This window comes from Gigantopelta aegis, chromosome 2 (genome assembly GCF_016097555.1).
Source record: "Gigantopelta aegis isolate Gae_Host chromosome 2, Gae_host_genome, whole genome shotgun sequence".
NCBI classification, from domain to species: domain Eukaryota; kingdom Metazoa; phylum Mollusca; class Gastropoda; order Neomphalida; family Peltospiridae; genus Gigantopelta; species Gigantopelta aegis.
In genome coordinates, this window is record NC_054700.1 from 43,419,648 (window position 1) to 43,445,466 (window position 25,819).

At 36.7% G+C, this 25,819-nt stretch overlaps 1 protein-coding gene across 2 annotated transcripts in view; it reads left to right on the top strand.

Moving 5' to 3' along the window:
• The first annotated feature begins 1,196 nt into the window (after window positions 1-1,196).
• LOC121385994 (E3 ubiquitin-protein ligase HECTD3-like) overlaps window positions 1,197-25,819 on the top strand; it is a 34,445-nt gene continuing 9,822 nt past the window's right edge. Inside the window, exons 1-11 of one of the 2 annotated variants that reach the window (XM_041516791.1) lie at window positions 1,197-1,497; window positions 8,743-8,873; window positions 10,431-10,662; window positions 11,962-12,077; window positions 13,468-13,581; window positions 14,735-14,823; window positions 15,821-15,986; window positions 19,804-19,885; window positions 21,044-21,120; window positions 21,893-22,048; window positions 25,251-25,419. In XM_041516791.1, the coding sequence (XP_041372725.1) occupies window positions 1,219-1,497; window positions 8,743-8,873; window positions 10,431-10,662; window positions 11,962-12,077; window positions 13,468-13,581; window positions 14,735-14,823; window positions 15,821-15,986; window positions 19,804-19,885; window positions 21,044-21,120; window positions 21,893-22,048; window positions 25,251-25,419 (1,611 nt within the window). In that variant the 5' untranslated portion in view covers window positions 1,197-1,218. The remainder of the gene's footprint in view (window positions 1,498-8,742; window positions 8,874-10,430; window positions 10,663-11,961; window positions 12,078-13,467; window positions 13,582-14,734; window positions 14,824-15,820; window positions 15,987-19,803; window positions 19,886-21,043; window positions 21,121-21,892; window positions 22,049-25,250; window positions 25,420-25,819) is intronic. The other variant, XM_041516798.1, reaches the window with a different exon arrangement.

A 25,819-nucleotide genomic window follows, 5' to 3' on the forward strand; every position in this document is an offset into this window, starting at 1 on the left:
ATGTCAGTAAGGGCTAATCGTAGGCCCGCTCATTTGCCGCAAAACGCGATTGATCCTTATGAAATTGTATTGGGTAAATCCCGTTTTTTTTTTTATCAAAACGCAATATACGCCAATTAAAAAAATCACTTGTCTGTCCAGGACAGTGGGTTAGTTGTTAGTTGGTTAGTGAAAGAGAAATGGATACACACGCACACACACACACACACACACAGAGACACACACACACCATCGCATTTTATATTTTATTTTAGCTTTTTAATGCCTTTAAGAATAGTCCAATTCCACGCCATCTCCATCTTCTCTTTGAGTGCGAGTATCGACAACCTGTACACATGCATACAATAAAAATCATATCAAAACCAACCAATGAAAGAAAGAAATATTTTATTTAACGACGCACTCAACACATTTTATTTACGGTTATATGGCGTCACACATATGGTGAAGGACCACACAAATTTTGAGAGGAAACCCGCTGTCGCCACTACATGGGCTACTCTTTCCGATTAGCAGCAAGGGATCTTTTATTTGCACTTCCCACAGGCAGAATAGCACAAACCATGGCCTTTGTTGAACCAGTTATGGATCACTGGTCGGTGCAAGTGGTTTACACCTATCCATTGAACCGTGTAGAGCATTCACTCAGGGTTTGGAGTCGGTATCTGGATTAAAATCCCATGCCTCGACTGGGATCCGAACCCAGTACCTACCAGCCTGTAGACCGATGGCCTAATCACTACGCCACCGAGGCTGGTACCAACTAATGATCGTCACAAGCAAATTTAACTCACCAAACATAATCACATCTGAGACCACATTTTATGATTTGATGGTTATATTAGTTCATATCTAATTTAATCGTTTCGTATTATAGTCGGTACATACTAGGCTACATGATAAGGTACGCATGTATATAGTGGGTTTGGGGTGGGGTGTGTGTGTGAGAGAGGGAGAGACAGACATGAAGAAACAAATCTGCTACCACAACTCATGTAGTTGTCAAATGCTTCCTTTTACTCCCCCCCTTTTTGAGGCTGGAGGGGGGTTGGTTATACTGAAAATTATTTTTACCTAAAATTTTTGTACGTTTTGGTTTCAAAAAAGAAAGAAAAGGAGGAAATGTAAAACGCAATAGATTGTTTTGTTATGATTGTTCCGCTATATATTTACAATAGAGACTAACCAGGGAACAGTCTAATAAATAATTTCGATAAAATGAATATCCCTGCGGCTAGATGTAAACTAGCGAGAATTCGATGTTTACAAGACTGTATTAAGTGTTTGCAAGAACTTAAACCCTTACCCGAAAGCCTTTGCTATGTATCTGGAAAAGTTGTTTATTATTCTCCTCGTAAAACAACGCTCAAATTGTACGAGGAAGCAGACGTTAAAAGTAAAAAAATATGTGACATTTCCTGTACTGTCGAAAGTCGGTTGTATGCAAGTGGAGAAGAACACTGTAACAGCAGTGGCAAATGGATTGCCGTAAAGAAAGTAAACAAAAAAATATATATGCCTAAATATATTCTTGATTAATCAATAGTTTATCACAAACAGTCAAGTAAACACTAAAGTTAAAAGATTGTTTTGTTTAACGACACCACTAGAGTAGCATACAACAAGCATTTTTTTAAACATACTTTTTTATGACTTTTATAGTGTAAACTGAAGCAAATGGACCTAATTAGAAGAAAAACACAAAATGTAATAACATTTCATCATAAATCTTGTCCAGCATAGATGTAAACATGACACGTCAATGGATATTCCAGAGGCCAATTTCGTCAATTTGTTAAAAAGCATCCCCTCCTCACCAAAGCAAGATATAATACTTTAACAAAAAACTAAAATTAGCACACTTTTCTGTGTTATCTTAGCTAGTTATCCTCCAAGTTTTAATGTGTTTGGTTAAACTGTGTATTTTTAATATCATTGTGTAGTCTTTGTATTTATTAATATAAAATACATCAGGCCCGTAGGAACTGGGATGGGGTGGGGTGGGTGGATGAGGGGCGGGTCTAGGAGCTTGTTCTCCATCCCACACTTGAGGACAAAAATGTATGTTTAAAATTTTCACTACTACACATAAATAAAGATGAAAATCTAGTTTGTATCCCTCACTAGAGACTGTATAACCCCCCCACACACACACACACACACACACATACACACACACACTTCAAAATATCGTTCCTACAGGCCGGTACAGATGTGGACAATATGTAGAGGCTGACGTTAGGAGCCAGTTCCTTTTATCTTTAGGATTTTGTAATCATGATTTCAAACCAACTGTATCAGCTAGTTTGCTCCACATACTGACATAAAACACATTTGTTATTATATATTGGAATAAAACAAAATAACTACAATATATCCAGTGTTATTTTCTTTAATCATTCATGGTGAAAATATATTACAGGTAAAACAAAACAAAATAATATATGATGCTTATTCCAAGTGCTAACTATTGTAAAATTTGCTTTAAATTGCTAGATGCCAAAAGTGATTAAGTATATTATTTTATGGTAACAGTCGAAAATTAAACGACCAATTGTTTTAACCTCTGTCAAAGGTAGCAGGCTTTCTGCCAGAACATAATTCGAGGGTACGTAATAAAAACAAAATATATTTAAAGGCATATATTGGGTAGTTATGAATTTGAAATGTTGTTTTATTGGACCATTTTATTTAATGCACTTTTACAAATTTTAAACAGCAATTATCTTACTATAATGTATAAACAAATTAAAACAAAACATATCCATTAATTTCTGAGATTTTTTAGTACATACATGTAATTGTACCCTCTACCTGCGTACCCTCTAGCAGAAACCCAGGGTAGGAAACCAATTATTTGGTGTAGAGTATTTTTAATATGACATAAAGAAAGCATTGAAAAGTGCAATTTTATTATGTTTTAATAGTGGACATTAGCTTTAAAACTAATTAACCATCATTAATTCTGGCCAAAGTAGGCCTACATATGTTGCTCCTGCCAAAGTGTTAGCATTTTAATTTTAATGACAATATACTGAACTGACAATAAACATTATTAGCTAAACGTTAAACGCAATCTGATTAAGATCAGCTCCACTGGCCTGTACTGGAAATTCACGTTTTGAAGCTGTTGTCTTATGAGGTTAACAAAGCAACTAGATCAAGAGACGTTAGTATGGAGTCATGGGCTGTCGTTGAAAATTAATTTACAGGTAAATAAATGTGAACTATAAATATTCATATGTGAACAAATTGCAATACCTTTATTTAATGTATATCTTAAGTACATACTTGTCTTTCATTTTCACATTGTAAATATACCAAATTGTCATGTTTATGTATTACATTTATACTTTTGGTTTACGACTGTGACACTGAAAACCTTTGGCCCATAACTGTATTTAGTCAAATATTAGGCAAAATCTAGACTGGAAATGATTTATGCTTATTAAGTCTTTTTTGCAATTTATTTATTTTATTTTTGGCATCAATCAGTCTTGTTTATAATAGCAATATGTATGCAAGTTTGAGATTCTGTGTGCACTATGAAAGAAACAATCTTAAAATTAGTGGCGAGAAATTCAGAAGTTATGTCCCTTGGTATAAAAATCCCGGTAAATCATAATTACTTTAATAAATCAATTCTTTTACTTATGGCGGTTTAAATTTATGTTAGTGACATAAATCGGTTCTTTAAAATACTGCACATAATAACCTATACATATAAATGGTGTTTATGGCTGATAATGGGTTACAAATTGATAACCTATATTTGGAAAAATAATTTTACCACTTTTAATTTGCAACTAAGATGCTAGACTCACGTAACAAATTTATTTATCATTCTAGTTTACAAACACTACCGATGTTTAACGATTAAGTCGACCGTTAATGACTGTAAAGCCGTAATCGACATGTAGGTATTCGGGGTCGCGTTTTTGATGACATGATAAAAAGCATTTAGAGTTGTGGCCCTTTGCTTGGTGGTCACTAACTAGAGCACATTCATTTATTAATCTCCGGCTATTGGATGTAAAACATTTGGTAATTTTGACATACGTCTTGGAGAGGAAACCTGCTACATATTTGCATTAGTAGCAGTCTTTTATATGCACCATCCCACAGACAGGATAGCACATACCACAGCTTTTGAAATACCAGTCATGGTGCACTGGTTGGAATGAGAAAGAGCCCAATGGGTCCACCGATGGGGATCGATCCTAGACTGACTGTACATCACAGGGCTTGAACTTAACGATGGCACTGATGTTGAGATCATTGTTCTCGCTGGGTGAAAATTAAAGGAGGGCGGCCGCTTGGCACCACATCCTTCAAAACCCCCCCACACCCCCCCCCCCCCCAATAAACTAAAAGCAAAGCAAAAAAAAAAAAGGGGTGGGGGGAGTTTGGTTACCATATTGTTGTGTGTTGGTAGACTTGTGAAAAGACAAAAAAGTGCAAAAAGGTTTATAAATACGAAATACAAGGAGTCTCGTCTTTTAATTGAACCGAAGATGATATCGGTCTGACAGTGACATTCACAGACAGTTCTGGTTTTGCTGAACCAATCAAAGTTTTAATATTATTATTTTTAATAAAGATTTCAAGATATACGAAAAACAATAAAGATCCCCTAATGTTGGATACATTTTTTGTTATTTCCATCTTCATCGAATGAATCGATCGCTGTGATAAAATATCATCGCCAGCTGATAAAAAGTAGTTTCGTTTTTGTAAAGGCGGTATATATTTTATTTGGCACTCAAGATAAATTATTTTAATGATAAACACTACCACTTCTGTTGTTTTTATAAGCATTCATATCCCCCCACAATGAAAAATTTATAATATTTTATAAAGAACTGCTGAATAAATAGAATGACAGAAAGTTACAACCAATTATATCTGCAAAAGAGGACAAAATATCAGACGATAGTTAGTGGAAACAAAAGACAGAATGACCATTCTGATCACGTGACAAATTTGGCACCAAATAGGTGAGGTTTATTTCAATCAGAGATTGCCGAATCCGTAAAAAATAAAAATGTTTTCATTGCTCAAATAAAATATAACTTTTATTGTGTCTATTAAACATACAAATGGATACAGATATGGGACAAAATAGAGGCTGTTAAAAATACTGTTAAATTACGTTGCGGTAACTCGTAAATGTTTCGTCAATTGCTTTTTCGTACACAACGCGGCTTGTTTCCTTTGATGTCCGATGTGCAGACTGATCATTGTTTTTTTGTGTGGAAAAAAGTGTGCATTTGGAAATAGCGGAGATAGGTGCTGAAAAATAAAGAGGGGTGCACAAAAATAAAGGAGGGCGGAGAACGTGAAAGGAGGGCGGCAAAATGGAATAGCGGGGCGGGCCGCCCCACTTAAATGGAGCAGCGAGAACACTGGTTGAGATATAAATTGCTGTAGATAGTGAGCATCACCGACAACACTTTTCTGCCATTGGTAAAGCTCCTCAACAATGGCAAAATATATACACCTGGTGTACGTTATCTGCCAAAATTTAACATTTACACATTTGAATTATGTAAAAAAGCAACTGTAAAATAGCTTTAATACAGTAAAATAGACTTTCAGTTATGTTTATTTGTCACTTTTAAAAAATTGCTATAGGCAGGCTCACAGTAGCCATTGGTGGGTTGTTTCACCCATGGCAATTGTTTTAAAAATTGCTGTGGGTGAAATTTTAGCAGATGAAATTTTAGGTCAACTGCAAGCCGGTATTTCGAGCACTGTTACATGTGTAACCAAAAGCAATAAAATATTATTTACTTAGCTAAAGTCTGAACCACATTGTTAACAACCATGATACGTTATTCTCTCATCCTCAGGTATATGGAACAGAGCTATCCCATGAAAGAAAGCCATGTGAGAAATTTCTATCTTACATGGGATATCACACGCTTGCATTTAACATGACGTCGTTGGTAATGTATGACATCATATTAATGTGAGGCGGTGACGTGAGGTCATTTGACACAGTTTTAAATTAATATTTTGTTATTAAAGCCTTCATTTTAAAAGCCATCTTGTTAATTTGTAGTGTTAAGTTTTATTTAACACATGAAACAACCACAGCAAATACGATAGTGTAGTTTATTTATGACGAAATCGTCAAATAAAAAAAGTTACTTGTTCAGCCATCTTTGTCTGTTAGTGTAAAATAATGGTTTATTTACCGAATGAATGAGAGAAAAAGACTCCGTTATGTGGGATAGAATGAAAATTCTGACCATGGGACTCGGCAAGCCTCATCCCAGGTCGAAATTTTCACCACCTCTGGTGTACTTTTTCTATGCCACATGATCGCATATGATGGAGTCTTATATTCTCCTACCTTTAATTACCGATAGATTTTACTGACATTATGTCCAGACATATATTGTGAAAAAACCATTACAATAACACAAATATCAGATACTAGCTGATAAATATGCTGCCAATCTCGACTTTGCTTAGACCTCCCAAAATAAAAAGCATGAAATTTTTTGCCGTCTGCCATTTTACCTTTTTTTGGAATAGTCTTCAGACCTTGACCGTAACTTTTTTTCATAAAATCTGGTAGCCATCAGTAAAAATTGTTAGCCCCATAATTTTAATAAATTAAAAAAGAGAAAAAACCGAAAATCATTTATTTTTATTTAAAGATGTTTGTTTTAGTTAGGTTTTTTTAGGTGTTTAAGCATCTTGTTAATTGTGGAGTAATGAGATGTGCAAAAAAATCTAGTAGCCCAACGGACTACTGGGTTTAGACGTCTGGTAGCCTGAGCAACAAATCAGTAGCCAGAACACACCAGGCTGCCACTAAGATTGAGCCCTGGTCTTCAAGAGGGGTGGAAGACTGAAGTATGTGACGTAATTACTATGACATCATCATGATTGCTTTTATACCATACCGCAAGTTATGATGATGTTAGATTTTGTCATATCATTTCACCCCTCTTGGAGAGTATTCCATAAATAGAGAATAATGGCAGTCGGCACAAACTTGCATACCTTTTGCCCTGGATGATCTTAAAAAATCGATATACATGTAGGTGACATTGTTATCATCTAGTATGTGGAATCTGTGTCATTGTAATGGTTTTTTCAAGATTTCCGTCTGGACAAAATGTGGGGAAAATCTAATGGTAATTAAAAGGAGGAGAGTAATTTAAAATTTATTGTAGTTGTTAACAATGTGGTTCAGACTTTAGTTGGCCCAGTGCTGTATATAACATACTATGTGACAGTGTTATTAATATCTACTGCCGAATTCATTTGGCAAATCAAGCTTTTAAATAGAACCCACTTTTGGAATACGATGTCAAACATAACGAATAGTCACGAACTCCATGCTTATTACATGTTTGGCAGTTTACGTCTCTGGACCATTGTCTTTGTTGTTAGAGAAGACAAACTTTTAATTGATGGAAAAACAAATGTGTAAACCACTTATCAAAATGTTTTTTATTTTAGACATACATGTATGTATTCCGTTTGCGGAAGTGTTGGTTTTTTATTTGTTGATTGATAAATGTGAACTTTAGAAAAAATGTGACGTGTGCAACTATTGATTACTCCATGATATATTGGGACTGTTAAATTGAATGCCATTGCAACATTTCTTCCCATTCACCTGTAATAATTGTTTATAATTTGTAAAACATTTATTTAATTTTATGCATATTAGGATTACATTTAGGATAGGTTTAGGTTTTATAGCAAAAATAACAACGATTTTAGGCTCTCTTGTCAAATTAATATATTTTTTTAATTTCCTCGTGGTAACTACGACATGTCCATCTATACCAGAAATAAAGCTGCGCTGAATCAGTGATGTGGGGAGGAGGAGACGTAGCCCAGTGGTAAAGTGCTCGCTTGATGCACGGTCGGTTTGGGATCAATCCCCGTTGGTGGGCCCATTGGGCTATTTCTCCCTCCAGCCAGTGCACCACGACTGTTACATCAAAGGCCATGGTATGTGCTATCCTGTCTATGGGATGGTGCATATAAAAGATACCTTGCTGCTAATCGAAAAGAGTAGCCCATGAAGTGGTGACAGCGGGTTTCCTCTCTCAATATCTGTGTGGTCCTTAACCATATGTCCGACACCATATAACTGTAAATAAAATGTGTTGAGTGTGTCATTAAATAAAACATTTCTTTCTTTCTTTCTTTGAATCAGTGATGCACCCTATCATTGTCAGTCCAAAGGAGGTCATTTTATTTCATGTTATGAATATTAGGATAGGTTTAGGTTTCATAAAAAATATCAACATAGGGTCTACTGCCAAAAAAATATATTGCTGATCTCTTGTCAGCGCATGTCATTTGGAGGCACAGTTGAAGTCATAAAGGTTGCCTTGGCTATATGAAAAATGTGATTAGAAGCATTAATGGTACTAAGGCAACTGAGTGGGCACCATGGCCAATGAAGAGGGACCAAGACAGATGAGGAGGACATTAAACCCCCCAAATATACCTACCTTTTATGTGCAACTCATGCTTTTGAGACACCCCCCCCCCCCCCAAAACCTTTGGTCAGACTAGAAACTTACTACTTGTTTTTGTTGGCCTAATGTTCAAATTTCATAGTTACGCTAATATCTGTCATTACACAAAATTATTTCACCAAATTAAAAGAAAATTCTCCACTCGTTTTTAAAAATCATAATGGAACAGTTGGGTGAATGTTGGAGCTAGCCTTGATGCATTTAATATGGTGTTTTTTGCTTTCAGTTTCTAGCCTCAACAACAGCGGAACCTATTATCTATAAAAATGATGCATGGCTGCTTCTCTACAGTAGCCGAAGTTCAACAGAAGAAGCCCCTGCAGTGGTTTCAATAGCAGATTTACAATCTCAACAAACGTATGTCATAATCGAGCAGGGAGTGAGAAAGTTAAAAGTTTGTTTTGTTTACCGACACCACTAGAACACATTGATTTATTAATCATCGGCTGTTGGATGTCAAACATTTGGTAATTTTGACATACAGTCTTAAAGGGGAAACCTGCTACATTTTTCCATTAGTAGCAAAGTATCTTTTATATGCACCATCCCACTGTGGCACAGATAGGATAGCATATACCTAGGCCTTTGATATACAAGTTGTTTTTGTAATCTGATTTAAGCTTTTTTGTGCAAAAATCACAATTTTTTATTTATTATTATTTTTTATAACATTTTTGACCCCATTTATAAAAAGTTTATGCATTAATACGTATATATCCATGTATATTTGTACTGTTATAATATGCTATAATTATCATATATATAAATATTGTTCATATTTTATAACATGACTATAAGGTTGTGATATCAGAACCCCATCCCTGACACTGTCATTTTGTTTCTGGGGTAATAAAATCACAATTTGAAAGCAGACTGATTTGGTTTAAAATACTGACAAATGATATTTATTTAAGATATTTCAGATTTTATATTTAAATTGGTATTACAGTTTTGATATTTTCATAAAATATATAATTTCAGCTGAAGAGATGTTGTAGTTGAAACACTGATTCACTATTTGACAGCAGACTGGAACTTTTCTTCAAATGCTAAACAATTACATTTATTTAATGTTTAAGTCTGATATATAGTTTTTAAATATTGTTTTAGCTTTTATTTTACCTATGTATTACATCCATGAGGTTTTTTTTAACCTAATGTCACTAAAGTCGAGAAAGGTGTTTCTTTCTCCACCAATGTTTGGAACAAGAACACCATCATCTAAATTTTGATCAATTATGTATTGTTTAGATATAAATTATACACAAATATTTATTATCACAAAAACTGTGATACAGTGAAACCTCTCAAGAATGGACCCTCTGTAAACCGGAATTCCCTCAAAACCGGACGTCTCACAGAGTCTCGTTCTAAACAGCAGGACAGAACTTAACCTCTCTAAACCGGATCCCTCTTATAACCGGACATTTGTCTTGGTCTCAAGGGTGTCCGGTTTAGAGGGGTTTTACTGTATAAATAGCAAAGTCACAGTGTGTATGTAAAGAAAAGATAATGTGAAGATTTGTAAACATGGTAAATGTGTCATATCCTATAGGTTACCATGCCACTAATTTATGATAATCTGGACATGAGTTACCAGGTACCCTTCTTATTTCGATGCATGCACTGAACATTTTGAAACTTGTATAGTGAAACCTCTCAAAACCGGATCCTCTGTAAACTGGAATTCCCTCAAGACCGGACATTTTTCATGTCCTTTTATAAAAAAAATTGGTACCAAACTTAACATCTCTAAACTAGATACCTCTTAAAAATGGACATTTTACTTGGTCCCAAGTGTGTCCTGTTTAGAGGGGTTTCACTGCATGTGGTAGCAGAGACATTTATTTTAGTGGAATTCTTGGTTTTAAAAAAGTATGACATCCCTAAATTTCTCCTTCAATATACTTTCAGCTGGGAAGATGTTGTAGTAGAGACATATTCCCTGAAGATTCCAAAGTACAAGACGAAGATTGAGCCCCCGGATGAAGAAGCTGTATCTCGACTACGCTCTCTACCGCCTGGCTGGACTCTGGAACATGACGTTGCCATGGTGAAACTCATGTCACAGCATCTCCCACCTGACAATGAGCAACTCGGCACTATTAAGACTTACGTCGAATCTATTGACGTGTCATCATTTTGTGTAAGTGCATAAAATGTATAATATTATGCATGTGAGGGAATTTACAATATGGTGAAAAGACTATTCTGAGTTTGTCGACACCACATAGTGTTTCAAAGCCAACGTCTCCACTCAATGATAGACTGGTCGCGGGTCATCACATTGTCGACAGAAAGAAAAGTGCTGTGGTGCCCTATCTGGTTTGCCATTGTGCCCTGCCTATATATTCCATGTTGTATATGTAAGAAACAGTTGAAATATTATTGGTATGGTGATAAATGGCATTCATATCCAATACATTGCATCTAGGCAAGAACCTAAGGCCACCAGGGTGAAACAATTGTTTGAGAAAATTTGATAAAAAAAACTCTTCGTCCCTTTCTTTTGAAAGAAATGTTTGCCTTGGTACCACTCTAACATATATTGCCTTGGTGCCCTAATATTTGTTATTAAACCAATGGCAACACTTGCCATGCCCCACACCCAAATTAAAATTTAATACCTATCTAAATGTTCGACAAATCTTTGACAAACTCACTAGCTATCACAGAAGAGCTCTCAGGCTAGTGCCCTATATATGATAGTAATACAGATGATAATTTCCACTAGCCCTCACAGAAGAGCACTCAGGCTAGTGCCCTATGTATGATAGTAATGCAGATGATAATTTCCACTAGCCCTCACAGAAGAGCTCTCAGGCTAGTGCCCTATGTATTATAGTAATACAGATGATAATTTCCACTAGCCCTCACAGAAGAGCTCTCAGGTTAGTGCCCTATGTATTATAGTAATACAGATGATAATTTCCACTAGCCCTCACAGAAGAGCTCTCAGGCTAGTGCCCTATGTATTATAGTAATGCAGATGATAATTTCCACTAGCCCTCACAGAAGAGCTCTCAGGCTAGTGCCCTATGTATTATAGTAATACAGATGATAATTTCCACTAGCCCTCACAGAAGAGCTCTCAGGCTAGTGCCCTATGTATTATAGTAATACAGATGATAATTTCCACTAGCCCTCACAGAAGAGCTCTCAGGCTAGTGCCCTATGTATTATAGTAATACAGATGATAATTTCCACTAGCCCTCACAGAAGAGCTCTCAGGCTAGTGTCCTATGTATTATAGTAATGCAGATGATAATTTCCACTAGCCCTCACAGAGGAGCTCTCAGGTTAGTGCCCTATGTATTATAGTAATACAGATGATAATTTCCACTAGCCCAGTCCAATAATTTATTAGCCGGGACTGAGGGCTAGTGGATGTGTCAAATGTTGTGTCTTCAGTTAGACTGGAAATACAGCTGTTTGTTTTAAACAGGAGGACGATGGCCCGGAAAACCTCACTGATGGCAGTGAAGACACATTTTGGGAGAGTGATGGTAACCAGGGGCAACACTGGATTCAACTGAGGATGAAAAAAGGAACAGTTATAAAGTATGTCTTTGGAGTTTATGGGTTTTTTTTTTTTGAAGTAGGGAGTTGGAATTTATTTCTTATGCAATGATGTTATTCCTTGCAAAAATGTGTAAGATGTTAAAAACAGGTTCGCGTGACAGTTTGTCAAACAAACCAAGCCTGATAATATATATACAGATAACCCCTCTAAACCTGACACCCAAGGGACCTAGTAAAATGTCAGGATATAAGGGGTAATGCAGTTTGGAGAGATTCTGTTCTCTACTAATATTTAAAAAGGGATTGTAATAAATTACCTGTTTTGGGAGAATTCCAGTTTGCAGAGTGTCCAGTTTTGAGGGGTTTCACTGTACAAATTTACGAAGCCCGTTTTTCTTAAACACAAGTGTTTGAGAGTTGTAAATACATGATGTTACATGTGTATAAGTCAAAAACTGATTTTTAAAATTTGGCCTAGCTGTTAAAAACATATGCAAAACTGTTTATTGTAGTGAGTGCTTGCTGAAGAAGAACATACTAGTACTCAGGAACATAAGAATTATATTCCAAGTTGCATAATTCATGCAAATCTGCCTTTAGTATATAGACTGCCATGCGGCATTGTCTTTAAGCAGGGTTAGATTTTAAGTTAATCATTACCTGATACAGATTACTGTTAGTATGAGCACCTGGTATAGTTATAGGTAGTACTAAACTAAATTTAAATACGTTTGGGTCAAAGTTCGAGGTGCACCCACCTTTTCATCCCACAGTTGAGGCTACCAGTTCTGGTATTAGTGATAAATGTGATAGTGTTTGTTCTGACAATTTTGTTTTCATTTAGCCAGTAAATTCCTGTAATTTAATTTGAATTACTGTCAGTGTACCAACTATCATTGTACTTGAAACATAAGTGGGGTCCTAATAAAAATAGCATGCATGAAACTAGAGTTGTCATAGATGCTACCCGTTATCTCTGAAGGGTGAGGGGTGGTAGTATTTATGTCCATTGTGTATGTAAGAGTTTTAGCCACATGTTACTATTGTCATCTATGGGATTTGATTTGGTGGTATATACCCTTTAGAAACAAGGACAGTGCTGTGTAGTTGGACAGTAAAAGATACAAAAACAAAGCATAGATTTTAAATATTTATTTTTTGTTTGTAATTAGGCATTTGGATCATGCTATAATAGCTACATTGTTTTTAGTCATATGTGAGAATTAAAATACAATATGAATGTTGATGTGTTGTAATAATTCATTGTATAGTTTATGTAAATGTGCTAATTACAGATTATATAAAATAATAATTCACAGTCATAAGCATCTTTTACATTGTAGTTTTCAATTATTGCACGATATAAATAAATAAGCACAGGAATGTAATAGGAATTGACTTGTTTTTAAAACTGTGATTGTTGTTTTAGAAAGTTGTACTGTACTGTAGACGGCAGCGATGACAACTACCTACCATCACGGTTTGTGGTTCAGGGCGGGGAACAAGACAACCTAAAAATAATCAACACAGTGCACATAGACTGGTAAGAATGATACATACAGCAGTTAAGATTCAAGATGTACTTACACTTTATTTGGTTTTCTGTGACATACCGGCCTCAATGGTGTAGTGGTTAAACCATCAGACGTTAAGGCTGGTAGGTACTGGGTTTGCCTCCCAGGTACCGGTTCCCACCCAAGTTTAACGACTCAATGAGTAGGTGTATGGTCAGTACGCCAACTCGTCTCTCGTATAATCACTAACCAACCAACTGTCCTACACAGGGAGTCCAGATAGCTGAGGTGTGTGTGCTCAGGACAGCATGTTTGAACCTTAAAAGTGGATATAAGCATGAACGTAACTATTATTGAAATAACAAATGCTGTAACTAACGTGTCTGTTTATTTAATTTTAACTTAATTAAAAAGAATTTGGTCATGTTTTGTAACCCCTGCAAAACCTCTATGGCAATTTCCACGGCACTTTTTTGTCTTGGACTATATTCAGGGTTTTTTTCAATGTTTTTTTGTTTGTTTGTTTGTTTGTTTGCTGTGGACAATTTCTTAATTTGCAGTGTTTGTCTTGACATAGTTTGAAGACATGTGTTAATAATGAGATGACGAGTGTGTCAGCGATTTTGCACAGCAGCCTGTGTAGCGATCTTACACAGCAGCCTGTATAGCGATTTTACACAGCAGCCTGTATAGCAATTTTACACAGCAGCCTGTATAGCAGCAGTATGGTTACTCTCTCTTCCTCTCGAAAAAGTGTGAAAATAACCATATGTTTGACACTGAAGTTTAAAATGTACTGGGGTGTCATTAAACAAACATTCCTGTTATATCTGGCATGATGTAGCCCAATGGTAAAGCACTCTCTTGTTTCTCATTCAGTTTGATAATGATCCCCGTCGGTGGGCTCATTGGGCTATTTTTCATTCCAGCCAGTGCACCATGACAGGTATAGCAAAGGCTGTGGTATATGCTATCCTGTTTGTGAGATGGTGCATGTAAAAGATCACATGCCACTAATGAAAAAAATGTAGTCGGTGTCCTCTTAATTTTTCTATATGTCAAAATTACCAAATGTTTGATATGAATAGTTGATGATTAATAAATCAGTGTGCTCTAGTGGTTTCGTTAAACAAAACCAACTTTAACTTAGGGTAATTATCTTTTTATCACATTTTTTTTCAGGTCTATTGCTGGGCGCCAGGACATATTGTTGTTGGATGGAGCGACGGAACATTATTCAGTCATTATGATCCGCATCAAGGAATGTAAAAGTATGATTTTATGTAGACCGAGCCAAATCTCAAACCAACACAAATTTTTAGTGGTTTTTTGGCAATAATTCTAGTTTGGTTTGACTTAAAAAGAAATGGAAAATTTAAGGTGTTTTAGAAAATAACAGAAATGTTCTGTTTATATGTATAATTTGTAAATAAAACAGTAATATTTACCGATGGCTAAGAATGTCATTTGCTTATGGAGATTGAATTTATATTTTCTAAAATTTAAATTAAAAAATAAAATAAAAACCTGCTTATCTACAAAATGGATTTCCAACTAGTAGATTATTTAATTTAACAAAATGATAGTCAAATATAGTTGAGTAGGATAACATAATTAAGAAAATAGAGGTTGTTACCCAATTGTGTTTTGGTATCGTCAGTATCATATATTATTACTTGGAATAAAAATTGCATTTATTCCTAATGTATGATTTTGATGATACCAAACCACTAGCTAAGGGTAATAATCTTTTTATCATATAATCTCAACCTTAATACATCATCTTTTTTGTAAACTTTATACTTTAGTGCATGACACTTTTTGTTTTCAGAACACTGGACAACTTTCAGTGTAAAGTTGCCATTGAAATGTTTTTCTTTGATGACTATTAATGCATACGTCAATTCTGAAGTTTTGACCTTTCGCGTATATGTCAATAAATGTGCTATGAACTGATTAATTTACATCTCATTTGCAGATGTATTTGATCTGAAAAATTATTCAGTTTTATTACATTATTATATAATAAGTGTATATTCATGTTTTGTTTTCAGAGATATATTTTAGGAGGTATATATTCATGACTTTTGTCAGGAATTAAATGTAACAAAATATATACTGTTATATGTCATACAATATGTATATTTTTTAATGGGGTATGGGTATGGGTTGGATATATTGATATTTATTTTGGAAATAAAACATTCAATATTTGTACCTGGAAATAAAATAAAATTTTTACATTCTTGTTTATTTGTTCGCCGACAGCTGGAGGAATTGACACAAGAATTCGGGGAATAAAGCTGACTTCGACAGAAGAGAGGTCTCTTGGTTTTGACAGAGACTTTTTCGCGCACGACAATCTTGTCCGATATCCAATCCTGGAAGGATACAGTCCAGACCAGTTGTATCGACGCTCCATTGTACTGCAGAGGTTGGTGCTGAGAAAGTCTTTCATTTCGTAACTGAGTACATAATATAGCTAAGTGGTAGACCACTCACCTGAAGACGGTGTTCACAGTTGAAAGTTTTCCATATTTTTAAATTGTCTGGGTTTCCGTTGTTGTTTTTTGCTGTTTGTCAAAAAAAAAGTCCATATTCTCTGTCCAAAACTTATAATATATTTTCAGCTGATTTTTTGCGTACATTCTGAATGTGGGCTGCCATTTCATACCACAGTGCAACCCTAATTCAAGGCAAAACTTTCCAATCTACCTTCGGAGCCCACTTTATTATCTGGCATTTTAAAATCATAGGTAACCAGAAATCTGTTTACATAATTGTACCAAGGTTTGTTTGGTTACCGTATATTGCTGTGTATTAGCTGACTCCTTGTATAAGCTGACCCCTTAATTTAACCCGAAGTATCAAATACAAAATCATTGGCCTCGTGTATAAGCCAAAGTCATCTTTTGTCCAGTTGTACATTGTATTGATTTCAATAATACTGTCAACAAATAGACTTGTGCTTTTCTTTTTCATTATATTGTTTTCCCTTTAATTATTACAGACATGGTAATCGTTATCACAGTGCTAAAATCTTCCATGCCGTGCAAAAATAATTTAGCACTGATAAATCATAACAGGAAAATAAACAATTTAAGCCCGTAACAACATATCACTGCACTTAAGTAATTAAATTATTCACTGAACAGCAAATAATAAACTCTTTAAAGCATGTTTAATCCCTGTTCCCCCACCACCACACACATACAAAAACAAACGATTCTGTGGTCCATGGCAGTTGTCAACATGATATAGACAGAGGTGTCAGTGAAAGACTGGTCCTTTCAAACAAAGATGGTGGACAGTTGGAAAGAACACATTTTTAACATTGAAATGACAATAAAGCAAGTAATTTTTATATGCCCATTTATGGGTCGTATTATGGTATGCCGTTGCCCATCCGTCCGTCTGTCCGTCTGTTAACTTATTCTTGTCCGGACCATATCTTGCATACAGATGCATACAGGATCATCAAACATCACATGTAGGAACAACTTGGGATGGTGGTGTGTCATGTGCTATTACAAGGTCACTGAGACCTATGTTCCACGGTCTACTGCACATAACAGTAAATCCTTGTCCTGAACATATCTTGCATACAGATGCATACAGGACCATCAAACCTCACAATTAGGAACAACTTGGGATGGTTGTGTGTCTCGTACTATTACTAGGTCACTGTGACATACTTTTCACGGTCTACTGCACATAACAGTAAATCCTAGTCCTGAACATATCTTGCATACAGGATCATCAAACCTCACATGTAGGAACAACTTGGGATGGTGGTGTGTCTAGTACTATTACTAGGTCCTGTGACCTACTTTCCACGGTCTACTGCACATAGCAGTAAATCCTTGTCCTGAACATATCTTGCATACAGATGCATACAGGTGCATACAGGACCATCAAACCTCACATGTAGGAACAACTTAGGATGGTTGTGTGTCTCGTACTATTACTAGGTCACTATGACCTACTTTTCACGGTCTACTGCACATAACAGTAAATCCTTGTCCTGAACATATCTTGCATACAGGATCATCAAACCTCACATGTAGGAACAACTTGGGATGGTGGTGTGTCTAGTACTATTACTAGGTCACTGTGACCTACTTTTCACGGTCTACTGCACATAACAGTAAATCCTTGTCCTGAACATATCTTGCATACAGGATCATCAAACCTCACATGTAGGAACAACTTGGGATGGTGGTGTGTCTAGTACTATTACTAGGTCACTGTGACCTACTTTTCACGGTCTACTGCACATAACAGTAAATCCTTGTCCTGAACATATCTTGCATACAGACGCATACAGGACCATCAAACCTCACATGTAGGAACAACTTGGGATGGTGGTGTGTCTCGCACTATTACTAGGTCACTGTGACCTACTTTTCACGGTCTACTGCACATAACAGTAAATCCTTGTCCTGAACATATCTTGCATACAGATGCATACTTGACCATCAAACCTCACATGTAGGAACAACTTGGGATGGTGGTGTGTCTCGTACTATTACTAGGTCACTGTGACCTACTTTTCACGGTCTACTGCACATAACAGTAAATCCTTGTCCTGAACATATCTTGCATACAGATGCATACAGGACCATCAAACCTCACAATTAGGAACAACTTGGGATGGTGGTGTGTCTCGTACTATTACTAGGTCACTGTGACCTACTTTTCACGGTCTACTGCACATAACAGTAAATCCTTGTCCTGAACATATCTTGCATACAGATGCATACAGGACCATCAAACCTCACAATTAGGAACAACTTGGGATGGTGGTGTGTCTCGTACTATTAATAGGTCACTGTGACCTACTTTTCACGGTCTACTGCACATAACAGTAAATCCTTGTCCTGAACATATCTTGCATACAGGACCATCAAACCTCACATGTAGGAACAGCTTAGGATGGTGATGGTCCAAAACAAACTTCATCCCATTGCAAAAATTTCACATCATTAGAATTGAATTATACCCGTAACATATTCATTAATATAGATATGGTTTTCCATCAAACTCCTGATGGGCGTATCATGTACCTCACTGGCACTCTTGTTGTTATTATTCATCAAAATATTAATGCATTCAAGAACAAATACTACATAATATTGCATGATGGGGTATTTTATTTATACTGTGCACAAATTATGGTTACATAAACAATGTAAGGGTCTGATCAGAATTTGTAAGTTGTGGTCGGGAGTGTTTTCGATCAGAATTTTATGAACCAGTTTGTTGCCTCTGTGTATAGGCCGACTCTTCTTTTGGAAAGTGTTTCTAGACTTCAAAAGTCGGCTAATACACAGCAATATATGGTATGTGAATTCTATTTGTATAATGTTTATTAAATCCTCAAGTTTACAACTTTTAATTTACTATTTACCACATAACCAATTGCTGGTTTGCATTAATTTAAAGAACATGGCATTCGTTCCCATGAAATATTGTGTCCTAGGATCTGTCACCCGTGGTGAACTTTGAAGATTTTTTTCTGTCCCAAACTTTACCCCATGACTGTCCTGAAAATGGGGGAGATTATATAAAAGATTCTTTGCCTCATTTCTGTATGAGTAATCTCAGTAATCTATTACTCTGTTAATCAATTGTCGAACCCTAATATGTTAAACTCTAAATATCCTGAATTTAAAATGTACCAAGATGTTATTAAATGAATATTTCTTTCTTTTTCTTTTTGTTCATCCATTTTTGTGTAATTCACTCGTACGTTGGGATTTATTTCTGTAGTTTAAAGGTAAAATAAGGTGTTGTAATGATAATATACTCTGTCAAAAAAGAACCACATAGGCGAAATATTCATGGAATTATCTCTTTAATACAAAGTGGCATAATTTTGTTAATTATGATCGTATCACAGTTGAATTTGACATGAGTATGTGACAATGGTCTTGCTATGGACTGACAGCAGTGGAGGTGTTTTCATCACCAAACAGCATCGCACGAGGGTGCAGAAATCAGTACCTTGTGTGGCCACCAGCAGCAGCAATCACTGCGCGACATCTTCTTGGCATAGACTGAATGAGTCTCTAAATCCAGGCACGTGGAATCCTAGCCCATTCTTCCTGCAGTGCATGTGACAGTTGCGGAAGCATCTGAGGCTCCGGGTCGCCAAAATCTGACCACTATTACTATTTTTGACAAATATAATCTTGTTTTGGTTTAAATTTAGTTGTTTTTGTTTTTCATATGTTGTTGTTTTTGTTTAGGTTTATTACAATCTTGGACAGTGTGTTGAATCTGATGGTTCCATCCTGGCAATACTCAGTTGGGTCCTACAAATGTCTAGAGGTATGGAACTATACTGAACACATGAAGAAACACAATCAGGGTTATAGTTTGTATGTAATTGGAGGGGTGAGACGTAGCCCAGTGGTAAAGCGCTCGCTTGATGTGCTGTCGGTTTGGAATTGATCCCTGTCAGTGAGCCCATTGGGCGATTTCTCGCTCCAGCCAGTGCACCATGACTGGTCTATCAAAGGCCATTGTTTGTCAAAATCAACCAACAAATGTTAATATCCATGCCAGTTTCTGTTGTGAAGAGATTAAATACATGTTGTTGTCTAATGCTGACATTCTTCAGATACACCCGTAAATCAGGCTATTTGTTTTTCAAAGTGCTTCTTGTCGTGCTGTGTGCTGTGACTAGTCACGTGTTGTTAATCCTCAGCCACATTTATTTCAGTAATGCCCGAAAATACTAATTAATACTTTAATTTTAACATAACAGCACTTTATCAACTACTTAATAATATCATGTTTTTAATGAAACATACAACTGTTTTGTTTAAATTTTATTACTGAAAGTAGTATTTTATATTGATATATTACGATTAGAACTAAATGTAAAACTCAGAAGTTTTATGATGGAACGTGGAAACTGGCAAAACGTCCCGAAATGTACCGATAAATGTTCACTTCGCCTATTTTTACGAAACTTCTCCCCTTTCTTCTGGGAAGAGAGAAGTCACTTCTACTTTTTCAATTCTAGATTAGGGCCTGTTGTTCTTGCAATTGCCGGAGGCCTGTTAAGGTATTGTCAGTCTTGGTTATGTGCTCGGGGCACTGGTTATGAGATCGATCCCTATCAGTGGCCCCATTGCGCTACTTCTCGTTCCAGCCAGTGCACCACGACTGGTATATCAAAAGCCGTGGTATGTACTATCCTGTCTGTGGGATGGTGCACATAAAAGATCCCTTGCTGCTAATCGAAAAGAGTAGCCCATGAAGCAGCGACAGCAGGTTTCCTCTCTTAATATCTGTATGGTCCTTAACCATATGTCTGACGCCATATAACTGTAAATAAAATGTGTTGAGTGCGTTGTTAAATAAAACATTTCTTTCTTTCTTTGGTTATATGCTCTTTTTGTTTGTGAATTCAAATTAATTAATGAAACTATTTTATTTTTGTGGAACAGTAACTTAACAATGTATTCATCTTCATTTCAGATTATTCGTCAGTTTCTTCGAATGTCCAAGAAGAAACAGTCTTTGATTGACATATTTCTGAAAGCAACAGTCAGCGAGTGAGTTACAGCATTCTTTTCAAAGTTATAGACTTGCATTTGTTCATTTAGTTTCAAGTTTAAGTTTGAAGATAAATAACAGCACATGCCTTTCAAAGCGTAGAATGGCAGATGTTTTCATCCCTTCTTATTTGGGTCTTAAATATATCCATGTCTATACTGTGACTGTCTTTTGAAGATGTTTGATATCCAATAGCCAGTAATTAATTAATCAATGTGCTCTAGCGGTGTCATTAAACAAAACAACCGTTATTTGATATACCAGTCGTGGTGCACTGACTAGAATGACAAATAGCCCAATTGGCTCATCGACAGGGATTGATCCTAGACTGACCACGTATCAACTGAGTGCTTTACCACTGGGCTACGTCCTGCCCGGGTTTACATAAACGCCTGTTTTCTGCTATTCTAGCTTAGCCAGGTTAAAGGTAGGGTCAACTCAAACAAGAGCCTTATGTGTTGGTAAGATGCATACCCGGTCCACCAATACATACTAACACTTTAACAAATGAAATTTTAGAGATAATAAAAAAAATCATTATTCCTGCTAACTGGGAGCAGCCATTTTGTTTTGTTTTTGTGATGTCCGGTGGTATAGCTTGGGACCAGAATTTTTTTTAAAACCCGAACTACGATTCATATTGCAATATTTGGTAATTTTCGTTGTTGGTAAAATGATCAGATTTATTATCAAATTAAGTTAATAATTTTCCTATAGTCAGCATGTCTGAAATATATAAAAGTTATTGTTTCAATATTAAACTTTTGCTAGACCACCCGAAAAGCCGATTGTTTACGTGAATCGTCGCTCGGCCATGGAGCATAGATGTAACCCAAGTCTGGATCCCCAGTGTAAGCAATCAGTCTTCATTCAGTTGTATGAGGGACTCAAGCCAAGAGATCGATTGTCCAAACCACTGGACTACAGGTAGTTTTATGTTCATCTACAGATACACATAATATTTTCAAGGTTTACTGTGAACTGTGAACAGTAGTGTTAGAGCCTGTTCATCTACACATATACATAATGTTTTAGAGGTTTCATCTACACATTACAGTTTGTTTTATGTTTCATCTACATATACTCTTCAAAAAAAGAAACGCAAAAGGGTACAAATGGGTAATAACTCCGATTTTATGTTTCCTACCGGTTCATGCTTTGTGAATATAAGGTCATTGCATGTCCCAAACACATTCCCACAGTTACATTCGATAAAATGCAGCTACTGTACAATAAAGTTCCAAAATGTGAATATTCGCAAAAACGCAGCCACGTGCAAACCATGTCACCACTGCACGTGCGTTGTCTGCACATGCAACATGAACACCGACAGTATAAAAGTGCAGGGTGTTCGCTTGCCTGGCCTCTGTATCTGGCCGACAGTTGACAATCCAGGACATGCCACGTCTCAGTGAACCGCAGAGAAACAATGCCATCGGCCGACTAGACGCAGGCGAATCCAGAACGGCCGTTGCCAGGGCATTCCATGTGTCCCCAAGCACCATCTCCAGACTGTGGGACCGTTACCAGCAACATGGATCAACACGTGACCTCCCTAGATCCGGTCGACCACGGGTCACTACCCCGGGCAGGACCGCTACATCCGGGTACGCCACCTTCGGGAACGATTGACTACTGCCACCTCCACAGCCGCAGCAATACCATTTTGCGCAGGATATCCGACCAGACCGCACGGAACCGCCTACGTGAGGTAGGAATTCGTGCCAGACGTCCAGTTCGAGGTGTCATCTTAACACCACAACACCGTCGACTCCGACTGCAGTGGTGCCAGATTCATCGACAATGGACTCAACTGCGATGGAGACGGGTGTGGTTCATTGACGAGTCCCGATTTCTGCTCCGACGTCATGATGGAAGATGTCGCGTGTATAGGCGTCGTGGTGAACGTTATGCGGCAAACTGCGTGCAGGAAGTGGACAGATTCGGCGGGGGTAGTGTCATGGTGTGGGCAGCCATCTCATACACTGGCAGAACTGACCTGGTCCACGTGCAGGGCAACCTGAATGCACAGGGCTACATTGACCAGATCCTCCGGCCACACATCGTTCCAGTTATGGCCAACGCCAACGCAGTGTTCCAACATGACAACGCCAGGCCTCACACAGCACGTCTCACAACGGCTTTCCTACAGAACAACAACATTAATGTCCTTCCTTGGCCATCGATATCACCGGATTTGAACCCAATTGAGCATCTTTGGGACGAGTTGGACCGACGCCTCCGACAGCGACAACCACAGCCCCAGACCCTGCCCGAGCTGGCAGCAGCCTTGCAGGCCGAGTGGGCCACCATCCCCCGGGACGTCATCCGTACTCTGGTTGCTTCAATGGGCAGGCGGTGCCAGGCAGTTGTCAACACACGCGGAGGCCACACCCGGTATTGACTCCAGATGACCTTGACCTTGGTGGTGTGTCCTATCACTTACTCACAATGGACTAGAGTGAATTGTGAACAATCCTGCAACATTTGGTAATTATCGGACTCACCATTCAATAATTAAATCAATTCTCCAAATGTTACGACAATGTGGTTTTGCGTTTCTTCTTTTGAAGAGTATATATACATACTAGTTTAGGTTTGCTGTGAACTGTGAACAGTGGTGGGAATGTTTTAGGTTTCATCAGCATATATACATAATGTTTTAGGTTTCATCAACATATATACAGAATGTTTTAGGTTTCATCAACATATATACAGAATGTTTTAGGTTTCATCAACATATATACAGAATTTTTTAGGTTTCATCAACATATACAGAATATTGTAGGTTTCATCAACATATATACAGAATGTTTTAGGTTTCATCAACATATATACAGAATGTTTTAGGTTTCATCAACATATACAGAATGTTTTAGGTTTCATCAACATATATACAGAATGTTTTAGGTTTCATCAACATATATACAGAATGTTTTAGGTTTCATCAACATATACAGAATGTTTTAGGTTTCATCTACATATATACAGAATGTTTTAGGTTTCATCTACATATATACAGAATGTTTTAGGTTTCATCAACATACACATGTATATACAGAATGTTTTTGGTTTTCTGCAAACGGTAAACTGGTGGGAGTGTGTGCATATCTACACTTATACATAATATTTTAAGGTTTCATCTACACATATACAGAATGTTTTAAGATTTCATCTACACACACACAAAGTTTTAAGGTTTCATCTACACATATATATATAGATGATTTAGTTTCATCTACACATTTACAGTGTTTTAAGGTTTCATTTGCACATACATGTATACAGAATGTTTTAGGTTTTATCTACACATATACAGAGCGTTTTAAGATTTAAGTTTTAAGGTTTCATCTACACATATATAGAATGTTTTAAGGTTTCATCTGCACATTTACAGAATGTTTTAGGGTTTCATCTACACATACACACAATGTTTTAGGGTTCCATCTACACATATACACAATGTTTTAGGGTTCCATCTACATATATACACAATGTTTTAGGGTTCCATCTACACATATACACAATGTTTTGGGGTTCCATCTACACATATACACAATGTTTTGGGGTTCCATCTACACATATACACATTGTTTTAGGGTTCCATCTACACATATACACAATGTTTTAGGGTTCCATCTACACATACACAATGTTTTGGGGTTCCATCTACACATATACACAATGTTTTAGGGTTCCATCTACACATATACACAATGTTTTTGGGTTCCATCTACACATACACAATGTTTTAGGGTTTCATCTACACATATACACAATGTTTTTGGGTTTCATCTACACATATACACAATGTTTTAGGGTTCCATCTACACATATACACAATGTTTTTGGGTTTCATCTACACATATACACAATGTTTTAGGTTTTCATCTACACATATACACAATGTTTTTGGGTTTCATCTACACATATACACAATGTTTTAGGGTTTCATCTACACATATACACAATGTTTTTGGGTTTCATCTACACATCCTGCAACACTATATACACAAGTTTTAGGGTGGGATGTTTGTGGGTTTCATCTTATACACAATGTTTTAGGGTTTCATCTACACATATACACAATGTTTTTGGGTTTCATCTACACATATACACAATGTTTTAGGTTTCCTGCAAACTATGAACAGTGGTGGGAGTGTAAGTTTCTGTCTGAGGGAATCATTGATCAAGGAGGAGGGTTTCGTGACAGTTTGTCTGACTTGGCCGAAGAGTTATGTCCGACCACCACTGATGGTCCAATTCCATTGCCCTACTTCATACGGGCACCAAATCAGGTACTTTTTTTATCTTCTTTAAAAAAAATTATGAAGTGATATACTCAACCAAAAAGGTTTTGAAACAGTTATAACACTGACAACTAAGATTTATTATTGATTTACATTAATGAAATTTAAAACATCAGCTCTATATGAACCATAAGGAAATCTTGAAAATGTCAGTGGTACAGTATAGAAATGCATATATATATCCTTTTGTATTTGATGAGAATTTTCCGCGGATCTGCGAATTTCCACAGATTTTGGACCCCCAGGGTCGATCCTGTGAAACGTATAAATTCGTTGAGAAAATTGGGGGGGGGGGGGGGGGGGCGTAGAATATAGGTATATGCCTTGCACTCTGTGGAAATATCAGTTAAAGTTGATGTCGTCGTGCAGCTGCTATCGTAATGTAGCG